The sequence below is a fragment of the Diplotaxodon limnothrissa genome, linkage group LG23, assembly GCF_057381915.1.
Source record: "Diplotaxodon limnothrissa isolate DT_005_m linkage group LG23, D_limnothrissa_male_GT1.1, whole genome shotgun sequence".
In the NCBI taxonomy this organism is placed as follows: domain Eukaryota; kingdom Metazoa; phylum Chordata; class Actinopteri; order Cichliformes; family Cichlidae; genus Diplotaxodon; species Diplotaxodon limnothrissa.
In genome coordinates this window covers 48,076,132-48,092,885 of record NC_140617.1, presented here as the reverse complement: position 1 = coordinate 48,092,885, position 16,754 = coordinate 48,076,132, and the positions used below count along the sequence as shown (strand labels likewise).

The 16,754-nt window shown below is 43.6% G+C and overlaps 1 protein-coding gene across 1 annotated transcript; it reads left to right on the top strand.

Moving 5' to 3' along the window:
* The first annotated feature begins 4,612 nt into the window (after positions 1 to 4,612).
* On the top strand, positions 4,613 to 15,443 carry gtf3c3 (general transcription factor IIIC, polypeptide 3). Its single transcript, XM_085347472.1, has 19 exons — positions 4,613 to 4,860; positions 4,991 to 5,063; positions 5,601 to 5,914; positions 5,986 to 6,109; positions 6,254 to 6,445; positions 7,225 to 7,390; positions 7,552 to 7,699; positions 7,795 to 7,966; positions 8,747 to 8,847; positions 8,939 to 9,110; positions 9,327 to 9,529; positions 10,288 to 10,389; positions 11,562 to 11,694; positions 11,785 to 12,010; positions 12,095 to 12,149; positions 12,603 to 12,738; positions 14,792 to 14,916; positions 14,991 to 15,143; positions 15,248 to 15,443. Exons 1-19 carry the CDS (start codon positions 4,768 to 4,770, stop codon positions 15,368 to 15,370), a joined length of 2,811 nt encoding a protein of 936 aa, XP_085203598.1. The 5' UTR covers positions 4,613 to 4,767; the 3' UTR covers positions 15,371 to 15,443.
* The last annotated feature ends 1,311 nt before the right edge of the window (positions 15,444 to 16,754 follow it).

Sequence of the window (16,754 nt, the reverse complement as noted above, 5' to 3'; positions counted from 1 at the left end):
CATTTGTAAAGAAATATGTGGGTTGTGCCCATGAAAAACCTTAAAAATCTTCTCTGCCAATGCCAAACACCTTTCTGCTTTTATCTTCTATTAACTCCTGTCTGCAGTCCTGACCTGAACCCCACTGAATACTTGCAGGATCAGCTTAGGCCACAGGTGTCGAACTCCAGATGCATTACTAATGGTTTTCATCACACTTATTTGTGTTCAAAGTCTCCTTTCTCATAAGTTTGATTCTAATTTCTCGCTTGATGCTGTAAAATTGGGTTGCAGCGCTTTAACTGCAGCTGCAGCAGTCACGCAGAAACTTGAATGCAGTGTCGTATTGTAAAAATGCAAGTCGAGCAGGTACGTTATATAACTTTAAGTATTAAAGATAAATATTAAATGCCCGACCAGAGAGGAGAGGACATTGGACCACTGCTACAGCACGATCAGCGGGGCCTATCGCGCGGTGCCGCGCGCTTCACTCGGACTTTCTGACCACGTCATGATCCACCTAATCCCCGCGTACAGACAGAGGCTGAAGCTCTCCAAACCTGTCGTGAGGACCAAAAAACTGTGGAGCAACGAGGCTGTGGAGGAGCTTCGCACGTGTTTGGAGACAACAGACTGGGACACAATGAAGGCTGCTTCTAACAGCTTGGACGAGTTTACGGACACTGTCACCTCCTATATCCACTTCTGTGAGGACAGCATTGTGCCATCACGCACCAGGGTGAGTTATAACAATGACAAACCCTGGTTTACTCCTAAACTCAAAAAGCTGTGGCTGGGAAAGAGAAAGGCGTTCAGAAGCGGAGACAGGGACTGCTACAGAGAGGCCAAGTACAAGTTCACTAAGGAAGTGGACATTGCCAAACATCAGCACTCTGAGAAGATGCAGCAGCAGATCTCAGAGAATGACTCGGCCTCTGTGTGGAAAGGTTTTAGGAATATTACAAACTACAAGCCTAAAACCCCCCACTCCACTGACGACTTGCTCTTAGCCAACACCCTCAACGACTTCTACTGTCGTTTTGACGAGCCATCAGGCAGCCTTCACACCTCCAACGACCCCAACAATAGAGGCACTTTGGACACTCATTCCCCCACCTCTCCCCCCTCCATAGAGCCATCACCACCTTCAAACTGTTCACCTACAACACCCCCCTCCTCACCCCACACAAAAGAGGATTTCACACCACCTCCTCCGACCACAACTCTTCATATTCATGAAGCAGATGTGAGGAAGCAGTTTAAGAATCTGAATGCTCGGAAAGCTCCCGGCCCAGACGGTGTGTCTCCTGCCACCCTCAGACACTGTGCAAACGAGCTGGCCCCAGTGTTTTCTGGCATCTTCAACTCCTCACTGCAGGCATGTCATGTGCCTGCCTGCTTCAAGTCCTCCACCATAATCCCTGTCCCCAAGAAACCTAGGATCACTGGACTAAATGACTACAGACCCGTGGCTCTGACATCTGTGGTCATGAAGTCATTTGAGCGCCTAGTTCTCTCCCATCTCAAGACCCTCACGGCCCCCCTCCTGGACCCCCTGCAGTTTGCATATAGAGCCAACAGGTCTGTAGACGACGCCATCAACATGGCCCTACACTTCATCCTGCAGCATCTGGACTCCCCAGGAACCTACGCCAGGATCCTGTTTGTGGACTTCAGCTCTGCCTTCAACACCATCCTTCCAGACCATCTCCGAGGCAAGCTTTCCCAGATGAATGTGCCTGATCCCATCTGCCGGTGGATCACTGACTTCCTGACGGACAGGAAGCAGCATGTGAGGCTGGGGAAGAATGTCTCGGACTCCCGGACCATCAGCACCGGCTCCCCTCAGGGCTGTGTTCTTTCTCCTCTGCTCTTCTCCCTGTACACCAACTGCTGCACCTCCACCCACCAGTCTGTCAAGCTAATCAAGTTCGCAGATGACACCACCGTCATTGGGCTCATCTCTGACGGGGATGAGTCTGCCTACAGGAGGGAGGTTGAACGTCTGGTGTCCTGGTGCAGCCACAACAACCTGGTGCTGAATGCCCAGAAGACAGTGGAGATTATTGTGGACTTCAGGAAGCACACAGCTCCACTCCCCCCCATCATCCTGACTGACACCCCCATCACCTCTGTGGACTCATTCCGCTTCCTGGGTACCACCATCACCCAGGACCTGAAGTGGGAGCCCACCATCACCTCCGTCATCAAGAAAGCCCAGCAGAGGATGTACTTCCTGAGGCAGCTGAAGAAATTCAACCTGCCAACACGGACGATGATGCAATTCTACACTGCAATCATCGAGTCCATCCTCACCTCCTCCATCACCGTGTGGTACGCTGGAGCCACTATCAGGGACAAACAGAGACTGCAGCGTGTTGTGCGCTCTGCTGAGAAGGTGATTGGCTGCAGACTCCCATCTCTGCAGGACCTGTACACCTCCAGGACATTGCGGCGTGCAGCTCGGATCTCAGCTGATCCTTCTCACCCTGGACACAGTCTGTTTGACCTGCTCCCCTCAGGCAGGAGGCTCCGGTCCATTCGCACCAGAACCTCTCGCCACAAGAACAGTTTCTTCCCCTCTGCTGTTGGACACATGAACAATAACCACATGACTGTCCCCGCCACTAACACATGACCCTACGCTGTGTCACTGCATCATTTCATGTCTGGCACTGATCACCACCTGCACTCATGTATATATCTTTCTACGTAGCACTCATAATTCTTATTCTTATGTATATATCTCATGTATATCTCATGCACATATCTTTCTTTCTACATAGCACTTTAATTCTTATTGTTTGCACTGAAGCACCGCAGCAATTTCCTAATGTTGTAAACCTCAACATCTGGCAATAAACCCATTCTGATTCTGATTCTGATTCTGATTCTGAAATATATAAAAGATTTAAAAAAAAATACAAAATTGAAAAAAGAAAAGGAAAGAAAAAAAAGATGCAGAGCGATTTTTAAAAATAAAAAAAATTTAATTTTGGTGTTCTAAACCAATTCCAAATCTTCAAGGATATAATGCCTTTTAACCTGATTAGGGGGAAAAAAATCTTTGACTAAAGTCATTCTAATAAATTTGGAGATTTTTCAGTCACTAAAGTCAATATATTGAATGCTGAGTTTGCTCAAACTAGGGACAGTGCAGCAGATCTTCTCTAACCGTTTTAGAGGAACTGGCATTGCTTTTATCACCGTGTATATTTTAGGATCTGTTCTTCACACAGTAACACATCACAAATATGATTCATGAAATGTGATATTTCCCAAAAACCTTTGGAAAACTCCCTTTTCATTCAAATTTTCTATTAATAATAACACATCTATAGTCCATACTGGTCTGTTATGTGAACTTCTGTTTATGAATCTCAGTAGAGAAGAGCCTGTTGATCAAACTGACTGCTTGTTATTAAGAAAAGATTAAACAGTTTTAGCTTTAAAGCAACATTCATGACACCAAAATCAATCACATTTCCCTCTTTATAAATGTGTGTGTCTGTACATACATGTATATATATTATTTTTAACGAGGTCCAAGTTGTGTGCGTGGGAGTTCGAAGCAGCCACTCCACCTAATGTCACTACTGTGCAGGATCCAAAAGCACAACGTGACAGCTCCTAAAGGGAAACAAGTCCAATTTAAAATCTTGAATAAAATTTACCCGACAAATAGACTCCTTGGTGATAGATTCAAAATAGAAACTGGTAATTGTGTATTTTGTGAAACAGAAGAGGAGGATTTGGACCATCTATTCTTTTTGTGCAATTTTATACAAATAATTTGGTTGGATTTTCATACCTGGCTTTATTCCAGTGGGATTCAAATTACCCCATTTACCTTAAATATGATATTGTTTTGAGTGTTTTTTAAAGAAAAGAAAGCTAACTAGAAAAATTTGCATTTCCTGCGAAAATGCAGTGTGGATGCTTAAAGCATCCACACAATTATGGTGTTAATGTGTTATTAATCTTGTGCAAGCAATTTATACATAAATGTCGTTTTTTAAGACTAAACCAACACTAGCTTACTGGAAAAACGACTTAAACCTGTTGGTTAAATCTTTGACCTTAGTTAAAAAGAAAAAGGCTGCTTTTTTTGTTTCCTTTGTGGAAGATTTTGATTTAGTGAGTTAATAATCTGTATATTTTCTTTTCCCCATGTATGGAAGTTGCTAATATGTAAGGAATGTTTATTCTCTCAATCTGTAATATATGGTGCATTTTGTTTGTATGTTAATATTACTAAAAAAAAATAATTAAAAAATAAAAAATAAAAAAATAAATAAAAAACAACAACGTGACAGCCCCACACAAACGGGAAATGTTTCGTTTTCTACAATGGGACGGAGTGCAGCCACAACAGGGAACACAAATACTGACAAATCATCTGACCACAAAGAAACAGAAACAGTTAGTTTTACAGTTATTTTAGATTAATAATACTGAACATTTGTGCTTTGTATTTTAAGCACAACTGCAATTCAGAAACAAAAGAAAAGAAACATAATTTAAAATGAATTATTTAATTATCCTCCCCATGACAAAGCTGCACTTGGTATGGCCCAATCAGCACTTCCTGTGCTGTTATTTTGAGAGCGCTAACCCGGAAGTTTTTGAAGGATCACGTGGTTGCCGTTTCACGTTAGTTAATGTTGACTTTTGCTACAGTCTGAGTTTAGAGTGCTAGCGGACGTCACGTATCGGATGTACAGCGTCGTACACATGATTTATGTGTCCGTAAACTGATGTGACAGCTTGTTTGAAGTGGCGGGAAACATGTCTGGATTCAGTAATGAGCTCATAGATTACCTCGAGGGTAGAATAACTTTTGAAGAGTTCGACAGAAGGAGAGACGAGCGGAAAGCCAAGGTAAGTTATGTTGTTAGTTCGGTAACTGTTAGCTGTCTAGCTGAGGCAGTATCACTCCTCAGCATCACTTGGACTTGTGCTCCACTTGTGTGACATAAAATTATATACTTCCTTCATTCTGACCTCTCAGTCAGGGCAGGTAGCTGAAGATGTGGAAGACGCTGAGCTCCCGTCGACGTCCGGACTCATCTCAACGAAGATCGGTAATCTCTCTCTGTCAGTGGCTCTGGAAATGTAAATAATGGACCCTTCTTTCAATAGATAGCGACACTGAATCCCATGAGCGAGTGTGTTGTAATTGTCATGGTTTTAGGAATATAACAAAGTTTTAAAAATAACTGGAACAACAAAACTGGATGAACATATTCACCAAATGTAAATTCCAACCTGCCATCATCTTTCCTCTAATGGAAAAACTAATAGATTTCAGTTCTGGACTATTTAGCCTTTATCATGCTTCTTGAACAGGTCAGAATTTCTCTTAATGGAACTCTTGTGATTTTCCTACTTTGACAAGTTAAAATGTCTGAAACTGCCTTTTATTTGATATCAACATCAATAAAAATGACAGATAATAACTACTGTTCTTAAGGGTCCACAAAGTACTGAGTGTTGCTCATAAAGCTATTGTTTTGGTCAGAGACTGCTTATAAAAACTGGGTCAGCTTACTTTGATTCCCATCCTGGATTGCATGCAAAGTATGGTAATGTTACTCAAGCCAGCTTTCCTGTCTTCTCAGAGGATGGAGTTAGCCCAGGAGTCCAGCTGGCCTTTGCCTCCATGCTGGGAGAAACTGCTGAACCACAGTCTTCAGAGGAGGAGGAGGAGGAGGAAGAGCAGGACAGCCTGAGCTATGTTGATGATGCACATGATAAGGATTACATTGCAGACAAAGAAGAGTTGCAGGCAGAGGAGATAGGGAAGAGGCCAAGACAAGTGGGGAGACAACAGGGAAAGAAGAGTGAAGCTAAAGAAATGGCAGAAGATGTGACTGTAGGAGATGTGTTTGCACTGGAGATGGAGCTGAATCGAGAAAACAAGAAGATGATGAAGGTGAGACGGGCGAACGGTCATGCCTAGGTGAGTTTTTGCAGTTCTTAGTTAATATATAACTATGTGAACAGGGGCGTCGTCATGGCAGCAAGCTGCCCCGGGCTCTGAGAGGCTTGATGGGAGAAGCCAACATTCGCTATGCAAGAGGAGAGAAAGAGGACGCCATCCTGATGTGTATGGAGATCATAAGACAGGGTACGAAGTGGGTTTGCGTGACCTTACAGGCATATATTCACTCGCTGTTTGTGTCGACACTAACTTTGGTTTGTCTGTGTGCCAGTTAGTGTTCAAACACTATGAAAAGTTAAAAACAAAATCTCTTCTCCCTTTGTCCCTCAGCTCCTCTGGCATATGAGCCTTTCTCCACGTTGGCTATGATCTATGAGGATGAAGAGGACATGAGCAAAGCGCTGCAGTTTGGCCTGATCGCCGCCCACCTCAACCCCTCGGACTGCGAGGAGTGGATCAGACTGGCTGAAATGTCTCTGGAGCAGGACAACATCCAGCAAGCCATCATCTGCTACAGCAAAGGTCAGTCTGACACGGACCGGCACGCATCACTTCCCACTGGAACTTCACATCTGTTTATTGTCTGTTGGTGGGCCTGTTGAACAACACAGTCCCTACCTGTTGTGTTAAAGTGGATGTTCATTACTGCAGGGCCAGTACTTCAATCCCATGGTCCTATAGCTATATTTATGCTGCAGTAATAAGCCCTGTAATTTCCTCAGTCTGTAGTTGGGGTGATTGCTGCAGCATATTTAAAACTCTCAGACTGGATTTACTTAGTGGGATAAACTGGCTTAAGGCTGCAGTTGGAAGAGCCATGCAAAGTAACAAATCACCCGAGGGGCTGAGAAATGAACTAATAAAAGTAACGCACATCAAGTGTGTTTGTCTCTACAGTTTCTGATCAAACAGCACAAGAACAATGGATTTTCTGATGTAAGAGCAAAGTCAGAAGGTGTCAGGGATTGTGTGGGGTCTTAAATATGGGACAGGTGTTCCTCTGGATGAGTCCTGCGTACCACTTGAGCTGTCGAATCTATCCAGAGACGAGCTGTTTTAGTGCAGACAAGTCCAACGTGTAAATCTGAAACGTGTCTGTGAACTTTGTACAACAGAAAACAGTCAAGTCCTGACAAATCTGCGGTTTAAAAATGACTGCTGCTGCGCCTTCTATCGTTGGTGCTTCTCATACCGTTGAATTGTGGAATATGAGCCACCACTGCAAAACAAACAGGGACCAGGGAAACGCTGGTTATCATTTATATACTTCTCTAGGTTCAAGCCTTGCTCCATTTCCACAGCTATCAAGTACGATCCTACCAATGTGCGCTATCTGTGGGAGCGCTGCAGCCTGCAGATGCGCCTGGGAGAGCACAAACAGTGCATGGACGGCTACCGCAGGATCCTGTCACTTCTGCCGCTGGAGGATGGAGAGCACTTCATACAGCTCTCCAAAGACATGGCCAAGTAAGGGACACACACTGACATGCTATGGTATGTGTTTTTATATACACATAAACTATGTTCTCGTTTTCCCCCCTAAAATACCGTCACCTCAAACCATCTGATCTTGGATTATCACCTTGACAGTTCAGTTATCGGTATTTGCTTGTGTGGGTCGTGTTTAGGAGTTACTATGAAAGCAGTGACCTGCCCTCAGCTCTGAGTGTGATTGAGGAAGCTTTGGCACGACACCCCGACCTGGTCAGTGATGACTTTATCAACATGGCCGCTGAGCTTTATATCACCAACCGGCAGTACAACAAGGCCCTGCAGGTGGGTCTCTGTGGAAAAACCTTTATTGCCGTTTAGACTGAGAACAAATGTTTTCGGTTTAAATGGATAAACATTCCACGTGTTTGCTCTCCTAGGTCTTGGTGCAGTTTGTAGGCATCGTTTTGGTCAGAAGTGAATCCACTTCAGATGTTATTCCACCAACACAAGAAGAGAAGATTAAAGAGGAGAGCACCGAAGACCAGGAGAAGCAACCTGCAGACGGGACACAGTTACAGAAGGAAGAACAAGCTGCAGCAGAGGAGAGCGGTAAGTTGCAACGACATGAGGCGCTACACATTTACATCCTTACAAGAGGATTCAAACTCATCGTGGCTGTTCTTCATCATATGAAGAACTCTCATAGCCTTCATGACGTCACATAGGAAGTGCAGAAAGATGAGGACACAAAGTGAGCGTTCGTTGTGGCTTCTTTAGTGGTGCCTCTGTGACTACGTTTGCATAAACAGGATGTGTTTAGATGTTGTTGTTTTTCAAAATGTTTTCCACACTCGAGCACTCAGTGATCTCAAAAGACACTTCAACAGATGCATGCAGCGATCGCTTTATATCAGCAAAATCACCTGTAACTCGTGATTGTGTGTTTAACACTTGCAACATACTCGATAACATTTCTTATATTCAGAATTATTTAATGAGGGGTGGAATCACATTTTCTGTCTTTCCTCAGTATTTCATGTCCACGCACAGAAAATCCAGACATTAAAACATTTCTTTACTCAAACTTTTCATTCCACATATTAAACAAACGTATGCTTTCATTTTATCTTTGATTAAGAATAAAGGTGATTTACTGTTAACACAAATAGATAAACTCTGTTTAGCACCATCTATCATTTTAACATAAGGCTGGATGCTACCTTTGGCAGCAATCCTGCTGAGACACGTTGGCATGGCTTCAAATAGGATATTCAGTCTCAAAACCCTCTAAGTAGAGTGGGCCAAACATCCTCCAATGACGTGAAAGAATCATTGCCTGAGTCTTTGGGGAACTCTTTTTACTGATTGGTCGTTGTGTGCTGTTTCCAGGTGAAATTGTGGATGTACAGGTACCAGACAGCGTCCCAGTGGACCTGAGGACCAAGTTAATTGTGTGCTTCATACACCTACATGTCTACGCACCCACCGAGGTAAAACAGGACTCAAAAACATACAGAGCTCAGATTATTAATGAAGTCTTTATTAAAAGATCATTTCATTTTAGAATCTTCTTGCTTTTAGGGCTTGGTTTCAACACTGATGGAGCAGAGTCCAGAAGAGATCGGCGACTTGTACCTGGATGTCGGTGAAGCGTATCTGGAAGAGGGCAAGTACATGTCTGCTCTGCCTCTGCTGACTGCCCTCGTCGTATCTGAAAAGTACAACCTGGCTGTTGTTTGGTTGCGGCATGCAGGTAGGTCCAGCAAAAAGGGAATGATGTTAAAGGAAGAGGTGCGTCTGCAAACTTAGACTAAAAAGACATTTCACCTTCCATCCCGACTATTCTTCATGTGTGAAACTCTGTAACAACAGAGAAGCCAAGACCTTAAACGAGGTCTCACTTCAGGTCTGGCTTGGAAAAAGAAAACCACTGTTATGTGTCTTTGTCACTTTCCTTTGTCATCTGCAGAGTGTCTGAAGGCTTTGGGCCACATGGAGGCAGCAGCAGAAAGCTACACCAAGGTGGTGGAGATGGCTCCGCAGCACCTAGAGGCCCGGCTCTCCCTTGCCACACTGCAGCAACAGTTGGGCCGCATGGATTGTGCCCTTAAGGCGCTGGAGTCCATGTATGATAGCAACATACTAGCACACGATTCTTCAGCCGCACAAAAGGCAGGGGATCTTTGTTTTTGCTTTTTGCATTATCACGTTAGGTTGCATTATCTTACATTTACAATGTTCCTGAAATGTCATGGAGGGTTCTTAGAGGTCTTTTTCATGGAGATTTTCTGGTAACACCAAAGGGGGAAAAAGAGTGCAAACCTCTGTCCTGTCAGGAGGCACTGACAGTCACACCTTATAAAGGGGCATCCCCACTGAAGCTGTAATCAGCAACCCAGTGACCAGAGACCACGGAAAGTGAATGTATTTGGGAACTTCAAGCAACAATGGGTGAGATAGTGTAGTGATGTGAAGTGGGTGGGTGCCACTTTTGGCTTCTCTCAGCTTAGACGTGAGCCATTGAAGTGATTAGGTGTGGAGAGCACAATAGTGAGTTGGATTTGGAGCCCGGCGAGTCTGGTAGTTAGTTTCCAACTGTTAGTGGTAATATGATGCAGAGTGAGCAAACGACTTCCTGCCCACATCCCCCTCATTGCTTCATTGTTTAATGCACGACTCCTCAGAGCTTACAGTGTAATCATGCGTGTTTGACCCACAGCAGTTTACCTGCTTTCATAGTTTGCTTGGATTCTGGTTAAACACAAGATTTCTGTGCTTTCCAGACCTGAGCTGAGATTAGAGTCAAGAACACGTAGTCTGGTTACCAGCTGGAAAAAGGAAAACCATCACCTGCAGCATTTGGGGATGCTATGCTGTTTGGTCAGTGCTCTGTGTTTGGTAACTGGTTTTGTATATCTCTGTGTTTGTAGGAGTTAAAGCTTTTGCTCCATCGCTCTACGCTCCTGAAGACACAGGGGAAAATGCAGGACTACCTGGACACTGTGATCACTATGATCTCGATGCTCCTCAAGGTAACACACTTTACGGTTGCTTTTTATCCGTCAGCCGCTCATGATGGGGGGTCGTCGTCACCCTGCTGGACGGGCAGCATGAATAAGTTTGTGAATGTGAGAACTCTAAAACGAAGCTACATTGGAGTTTCAGATTGATGGAATAGGAGTCTGAGAGATGGCCACCACAAATATTCTGTTTTTATTCATACTGCGGCTATAAAGAGTGCTTTTTCCTCTCTGATAGAGTCAAAGGAGTTGGTACAACTGTTCCACATATAGAATACACTACGTTTGACCTCAGCTCTGCAGTCTAGCCAAGTGTCAGTGAAATCAAAGAGGGAATGATCTTAGAAGTTTTGAAAAAATGCAGAACTACTTGGATGCTTTGAATTTGGGAGGAACGTTCGGCTGCTTCGGCTGGATCAGAGCTAATCTGCCTGACACGTAAATGATGTTAACTAGTTCGCATTAGCAGCTGGGTTATTGCATTAATATTTCATAATTCAGTAAACAGGGCGGCACGGTGGTTAGCACTGCTGCTGCACAGCAAGAAGGGCCTGAGTTCATTCCACCATCAGGTCCTTCTGTGTTTGTGGGTTCAGTCCAAACACATGCAGTTTGTGGGGACAGGTTCATTGATTATTCTAAATTGCCCACAGGTGTGAATGTGAGTGCGAACGATTGTCTCTGAGCCCTGCGACAGACTGGCGACCTGTCCAGGATGTGCCCCGCCTCTCGCCCTGTGACAGCTGGGATAGGATCAATAAGTAAATATATACTATACCAACAATATTAATGCACTTACCAGGAGAACTGTGACTGCTCTCAGTCTGTCAGTGATATTGACACAAGTACAAATGGCTAATGGTGTAAACACAACTTTAGTGTAAGTTCAGTTTGTTGTTCTTGATATGTAATTGTTTGGTTTTTGACTGTTGGTTCAATTCTTAACAAACATTTTTATCATTCAAGTTATTTTGTACCCGACAGGGAAAAAGGACAAACACCTCAAAGTTGATAAGACGGGCTTTTTACTGTAGTTTGTTTACTGAGAGTTCTCCTCAACAATGAGGTTACTGTGAGAGAAGGTGAATCTGAACAAATAAATGCTCCATTTTTTGTTTTTGTTGCGCACATTTCATTGCGTCCTGGGAGTCATTCAAAGGTGCATAACGCATGCATGTTTATAGGTGGCCATGCAGCGAGCTAAGGTGTGTGTGAGCTCTGTAAACGTGTCAGGTGAGAATCACCTGAGGCTCGTGAAGGTCGAAGACATGCTACCAGAGATTGCTGACCATGAAACGGCCTATCTGGACAACACTGGTATGTTATCTTTGTCTGCATCGTACTTGGCTACAAGGTAGAGCCCGTAGTTGGTCTGGTCACTGGATTTCACTTTGTCACTGTCATCAGGTAAAACCAACGTCCTGTCCAAAGAGGACTGGTGGCAGCTGCTGCTGAGCTGTGTGCTGACGCTGTGTGAGGTGCAGCGCTTCCAGGAGGCGGAGATGCTTGTGGATTCGGCCATGGAGTTCTACTCGTTCTATGACAACAAGCCCAGGAGGAAAGAACTGGAGTTCATTGGCCTGTCTGCCACAATCCTGGACCACAACTATTACAAGGCCTACAACTACATCAGGTAGTTAATATGGGCGTGGCCCGGCATAAAGAGCATGCCGCAATTATAATAAATATAACATTTCTCTGTTTTTCCTCTCAACAGACTGATGCTGTTGGAAAATGTGGCTCTGCCTCAGCTTTGGAATATTTTTAACCAGGTCTGCTTGTGTGTCAGCAGAATAGAAGATCACTAAAGGAGAAACTGGCCCAACTATTTTACTAAACTCTTTTCTTTCTAGGAATTAAAGCGGCACATTTGTGAGGACAAACTTTTAAATATATTTAAAAGTATTTGTTTGTATTCAGGAAATGCGTCACTACACTTCTTAATGAGAAGCAGGAAAGTTTGTCCTCATGAAATGTGCCTGCTTTCTTCTGAAACGACCACTTATCTTGAATTTTGACTCTTTCATTTTTACCGTCTTTGCACAGTTGATTTATTTATTAACCAGAGAGCCTCTGATGCATTGTCATAGTCTGTATGAAGATTTACTGCTAATACTAAATATTCAAATGAATCAAAAGCATAGATTTCCTGAATTTGGTGGAAAGATTTTGTAAACAAATGTTTGTTTGTTTTGTTTGTTTTTGTTTGTTTTAACTCTCTGCAGCTGACAATAACGTCGCAGCACCAGCGCCACCATCGCTTCTGTCTGCGCATGCTGTTTAAACATCCTGACAATCACGCCCTCTGTGTTCTCTGCGGACATAACGCCATGGTGTCAGGGAGCTTCAAACATGCTCTTGGTACTCGCACACGAATCGACTAACTAGAGATGATAAAAACATTTAACATCACTACCGTACTTCAGCATATCTTACGTGATTGATTTTAGACCACTTTGGAGTGTGACGACCATCACAGCATCAGCGCTATAATCAGGGACCGCGTCATGTTGTTGTCATTTTAAGAGGAACATGTGATCTGCCACTGATGTGCACCAGCATTTTAAAGGAGCCCTTCCTTTGCTTACGCCACACCTCTCAAACTAATGTCATCAAGTTTTGCTTATTAGCTTGTTCTTGATTGCAGATGTCGATGATCACATACCTCCAACACTGCTTTGCATTGAAAGAGAATTATGTGAATTAAAATGTGTTTTATAACAATATCCAAGCAACTGGACACATATTGGTAAAGTAACATTGCTTAAAATGATATAAAACACTAAAAAGGTGCTTTGAGTGCCAAAGAGATTTGATCCCAACATTTAAATAAATAATTAACAGTCTAGCAGTTTTGTCTCCGTTAAATCTCACAAGATATTTTTCTGTTTTTCCTACATAGTCGATTTAAATGACAGTCGGCATAATTTTCGAGTCGTCAGCCATTAGAGTATAATTCAAATGTTACTGAACTAAACTCCCGATGAAAACAGTTTTTCAAAAATACAAAACTTGAAACGCACGCTTCCAAATTATTACGCACACACAGTTTCAAAAGATTTTACAGGTTGTAGAGAATTGAAAATGGTGATTTGTTGAATTTGCAGCATTAGTGGATCAATTTCATTGAAATCAGAAACATCCTAACAGGTCAAGTTACACATTAACACAGGACCCCTTATTTGATAGCAGTTCTACAATTCTTGGAAGTTTTTGGAAAGTTTCTGCTTGAATGTGTTTGCAGGATGTCAGAATAGCCTCCCGGAGCTGCTGTTTGGATGTGAACGGCCTCCCACCCTCATATTTGTTTGCTTGAGGATGTTCCAAAGGTTCCCAATAGGATTGAAGTCAGGGAGGAATGGGGACCACACCATGAGTTTCTCTCCCTTTATGCCGACAGCAGCCAATGATGCAGAGGTGTTCCTTGTAGCATGAGGTGGTGCATTGTGTTGCATGAAGATGGTTGTGTTGCAGAAGGCACAGTTCTTCTCTTTCTACCATGGAAGAAAGTGGTCAGTCAGAAACTCCACATCCTCTGCAGAGGTCATTTTCACTCCTTCAGGGACCCTAAAGGGGCCGACCAGCTCTCTCCCTGTGATTCCAGCTCAAACATGACTCCACCTCCTCACTGACGATGCAGCCTTGTTGGGACACGGTGGCCGTCCACCTCTGCATCCATCTGGACCATCCAGGGCTGCGCTGCACTCATCAGTGACCAAGACCGTTTGAAAACGAGTCTTCTTGTAGTTCTGGGCCCACTGCAGCGTTTCTGCTTGTGAGCATTGGTTGGAGGTGGTTTATGCACAGCTGCAGGTCTCTGGAGGATCCTACAGCTTGATGTTCGCAGGGCTCCAGAGGCACCAGCAGCTTCAAACATGTGTTTGCTGCTTTGTGATGGCCTTTTAGCAGCTGCTCTCTTAATCTGATGCATTTGTCTGAAACCTTCATCATTGTGCCTTTACCTGCACGGACCCATGTGTGCTCTGACTCACAAATCTCTTAACATGATGGTGATCACGCTGAAATATTTGTGAAATATCTCGTTACGTGTCCAAGGCATTCAACTATTTCACACTTTTCAGCAGCAGAGATCCTTTTTCATTCCTCTGTTTCTTGAAAATGGAGGCCTGCTTAATAATGTGGAACATCCTCCTTTAGTAGTTTTTCCTTTAATTGGGCTCAGCTGGCAAACTAACGATCACAGGGGTCCGAGGTTGATTTCAGTGAAACACAGAGTCCTGAGACACACTCCCATCCATGGTTTTTATCGAAGAACAGCTTATTTAATCTTTATGACACTTAAACACAATTTGCATAATAACTTGGAGCGTGGTGTAAAGGGTTTAGGGATTATGTTCACACTTGGTCCACTTTGCACAGTAGTACATTTTTCAAACACTGGATGTGTTTTCAGGTCAGTATGTTCAGGCCTTCCAGACTCATCCCAGCAATCCACTGCACAGCCTGTTTGTAGGTCTCACCTTCTTCCACATGGCATCTCAGAGGTTTGTGGCTAAACGGCACACGCTGGTGCTGCAGGTACAGAGTTCGTTTATTTCTGTGCACAGTTCAGTCCTATAGTCTGTTCTTTTAAAACCAACGTGTGCTCTCAGGGTTTCTCCTTCCTGTGGCGTTACGTAGAGCTTCGTGGAGAGTGTCAAGAGAGTATGTACAACCTAGGCCGAGCGCTGCACCAAATGGGCCTCACACACTTGGCTATGCATTACTACCAAAAGGCGCTTTTACTACCAGCAAAACAACTGGAGGTGGGTAAAAACACAACTTGCTGCTCAGTGCAAACGTAGCCTTTAGGACAGTGATGGATGTTTGCCTCTTTCTCTCTCCCTTTGTCTTCTTATTTTTTCTGCAGGGCATCCCAGGTGACCAGGTTGATCTGAGGAGGGAGATTGCCTTCAACCTGTCACTCATTTACCAGGCCAGCGGTGCAGTGGAAAAGGCCAGATACCTCCTGAACACACACTGCATTATTTGAAAATGCATACTCGTCTTTACTGGTTCTTTTTCATTAGAAATTTCTACCAACTAAACCCCCATGAAATGGATTCAGGAAGTCTTATTTATTAAAAAGTGTTTGTAAATATTTACCATTTTGTATGGCGTATGTCATTTCTACATTTGTGCGGATTTATCTCTGTAGTTCAGTGTCTGATAACATTTGAGGCATGTACTGATACTGGATCTTTCAGTTGTATTATTTTTGCAAGACCTATAGTGTCTGTCTGCTGTTATACAAATTACCCTAGAAAAGCCCTCGTTTATTTTAATAAATACAGAACAAAGTATTTGAGGTGACAGTGTTAGCCACTGATCCACCCTGCTGGCTGACAACAGGATAAATCATTACCAAATCTCAGAATCATGTATAAAATGTCAAAATTCAATTTTATTTTATTTACACAGCAAATCACAGCAACAGTCGCCTCAAGGAGCTTTATATTGTAAGGTTGACCCTACAATAATACATACAGAGAAAAACCCAACGATCATATGAGCCCCTATGAGCAGCACTTTGGCGACAGTGGGAAGGAAAAACTCCCTTTTAACAGGAAGAAACCTCCAGCAGAACCAGGCTCAGGGAGGGGCGGGGCCATCTGCTGTGATTGGTTGGGGTGAGAGAAGGAAGACAGGATAAAGACCTGCTGTGGAAGAGAGACAGAGGTTAATAACAGATATGATTCAATGCAGAGAGAAAAGGGGGAAGGAATGGAGCCGAGTCTCCAACTGCAGCATCTGTAACAAAACACACTAAGAGTGCTGAAGACCTGAGGCAGCAACCATCCTTCAGCAGAAAGAAGAGGGAGGCCCCAGATGGTGTGCCTAAACTTAAAGTCTGCATTTATACACCTCTGTATTTAATCTTTAGTTATCATTGACCTCTGGCTCTGTCTTTATCCTGTCTTCCCTCTCTCACCCTAAACAGTCACGGCAGTTGGCCGCCCCTCCCTGAGCCTGGTTCTTCCAGAGGTTTCTTCTATTAAAAGGATATTTTTCCTTTCTTTAAATAAATGTGAATAGAATTAAGCGCTTCATTTTCAGAGGAGCAACGCAGGCAGTGGAGCCCATTTGTTGCTAATGGGCTCAGTATGGTTCGCCATTGGCAGACTGCAGGTATGGACTGCAAAGTGTATCTGTGGCCAGATGTAGGCAGCATCATCCACGTCGAACTGCATAAACAATAACTGTGTTGGATGGTTTTGTCATTCCTGTTAGATCAACCCTCACACTCTACTGGCACAATTTCATACAGTAGATGCCTGTCACCGATGCTATTACGCTGCAAGATACATTTCATATCTTTTTTAAATTTCCTTTAAAAAAAATTGCTGTTCAAAATGAGTCTCATGTCTGTGGTCAGT

Excerpts from the sequence above, each read along its gene's own strand:
- gtf3c3 (XM_085347472.1), top strand. The coding sequence starts at position 4,768 with ATGTCTGGATTCAGTAATGAGCTCATAGATTACCTCGAGGGTAGAATA. Across the intron at positions 7,700-7,794 it reads AGTACAACAAGGCCCTGCAG|GTCTTGGTGCAGTTTGTAGG; the intron begins GTGGGTCTCTGT and ends TTGCTCTCCTAG. Across the intron at positions 9,111-9,326 it reads TGTTTGGTTGCGGCATGCAG|AGTGTCTGAAGGCTTTGGGC; the intron begins GTAGGTCCAGCA and ends TGTCATCTGCAG.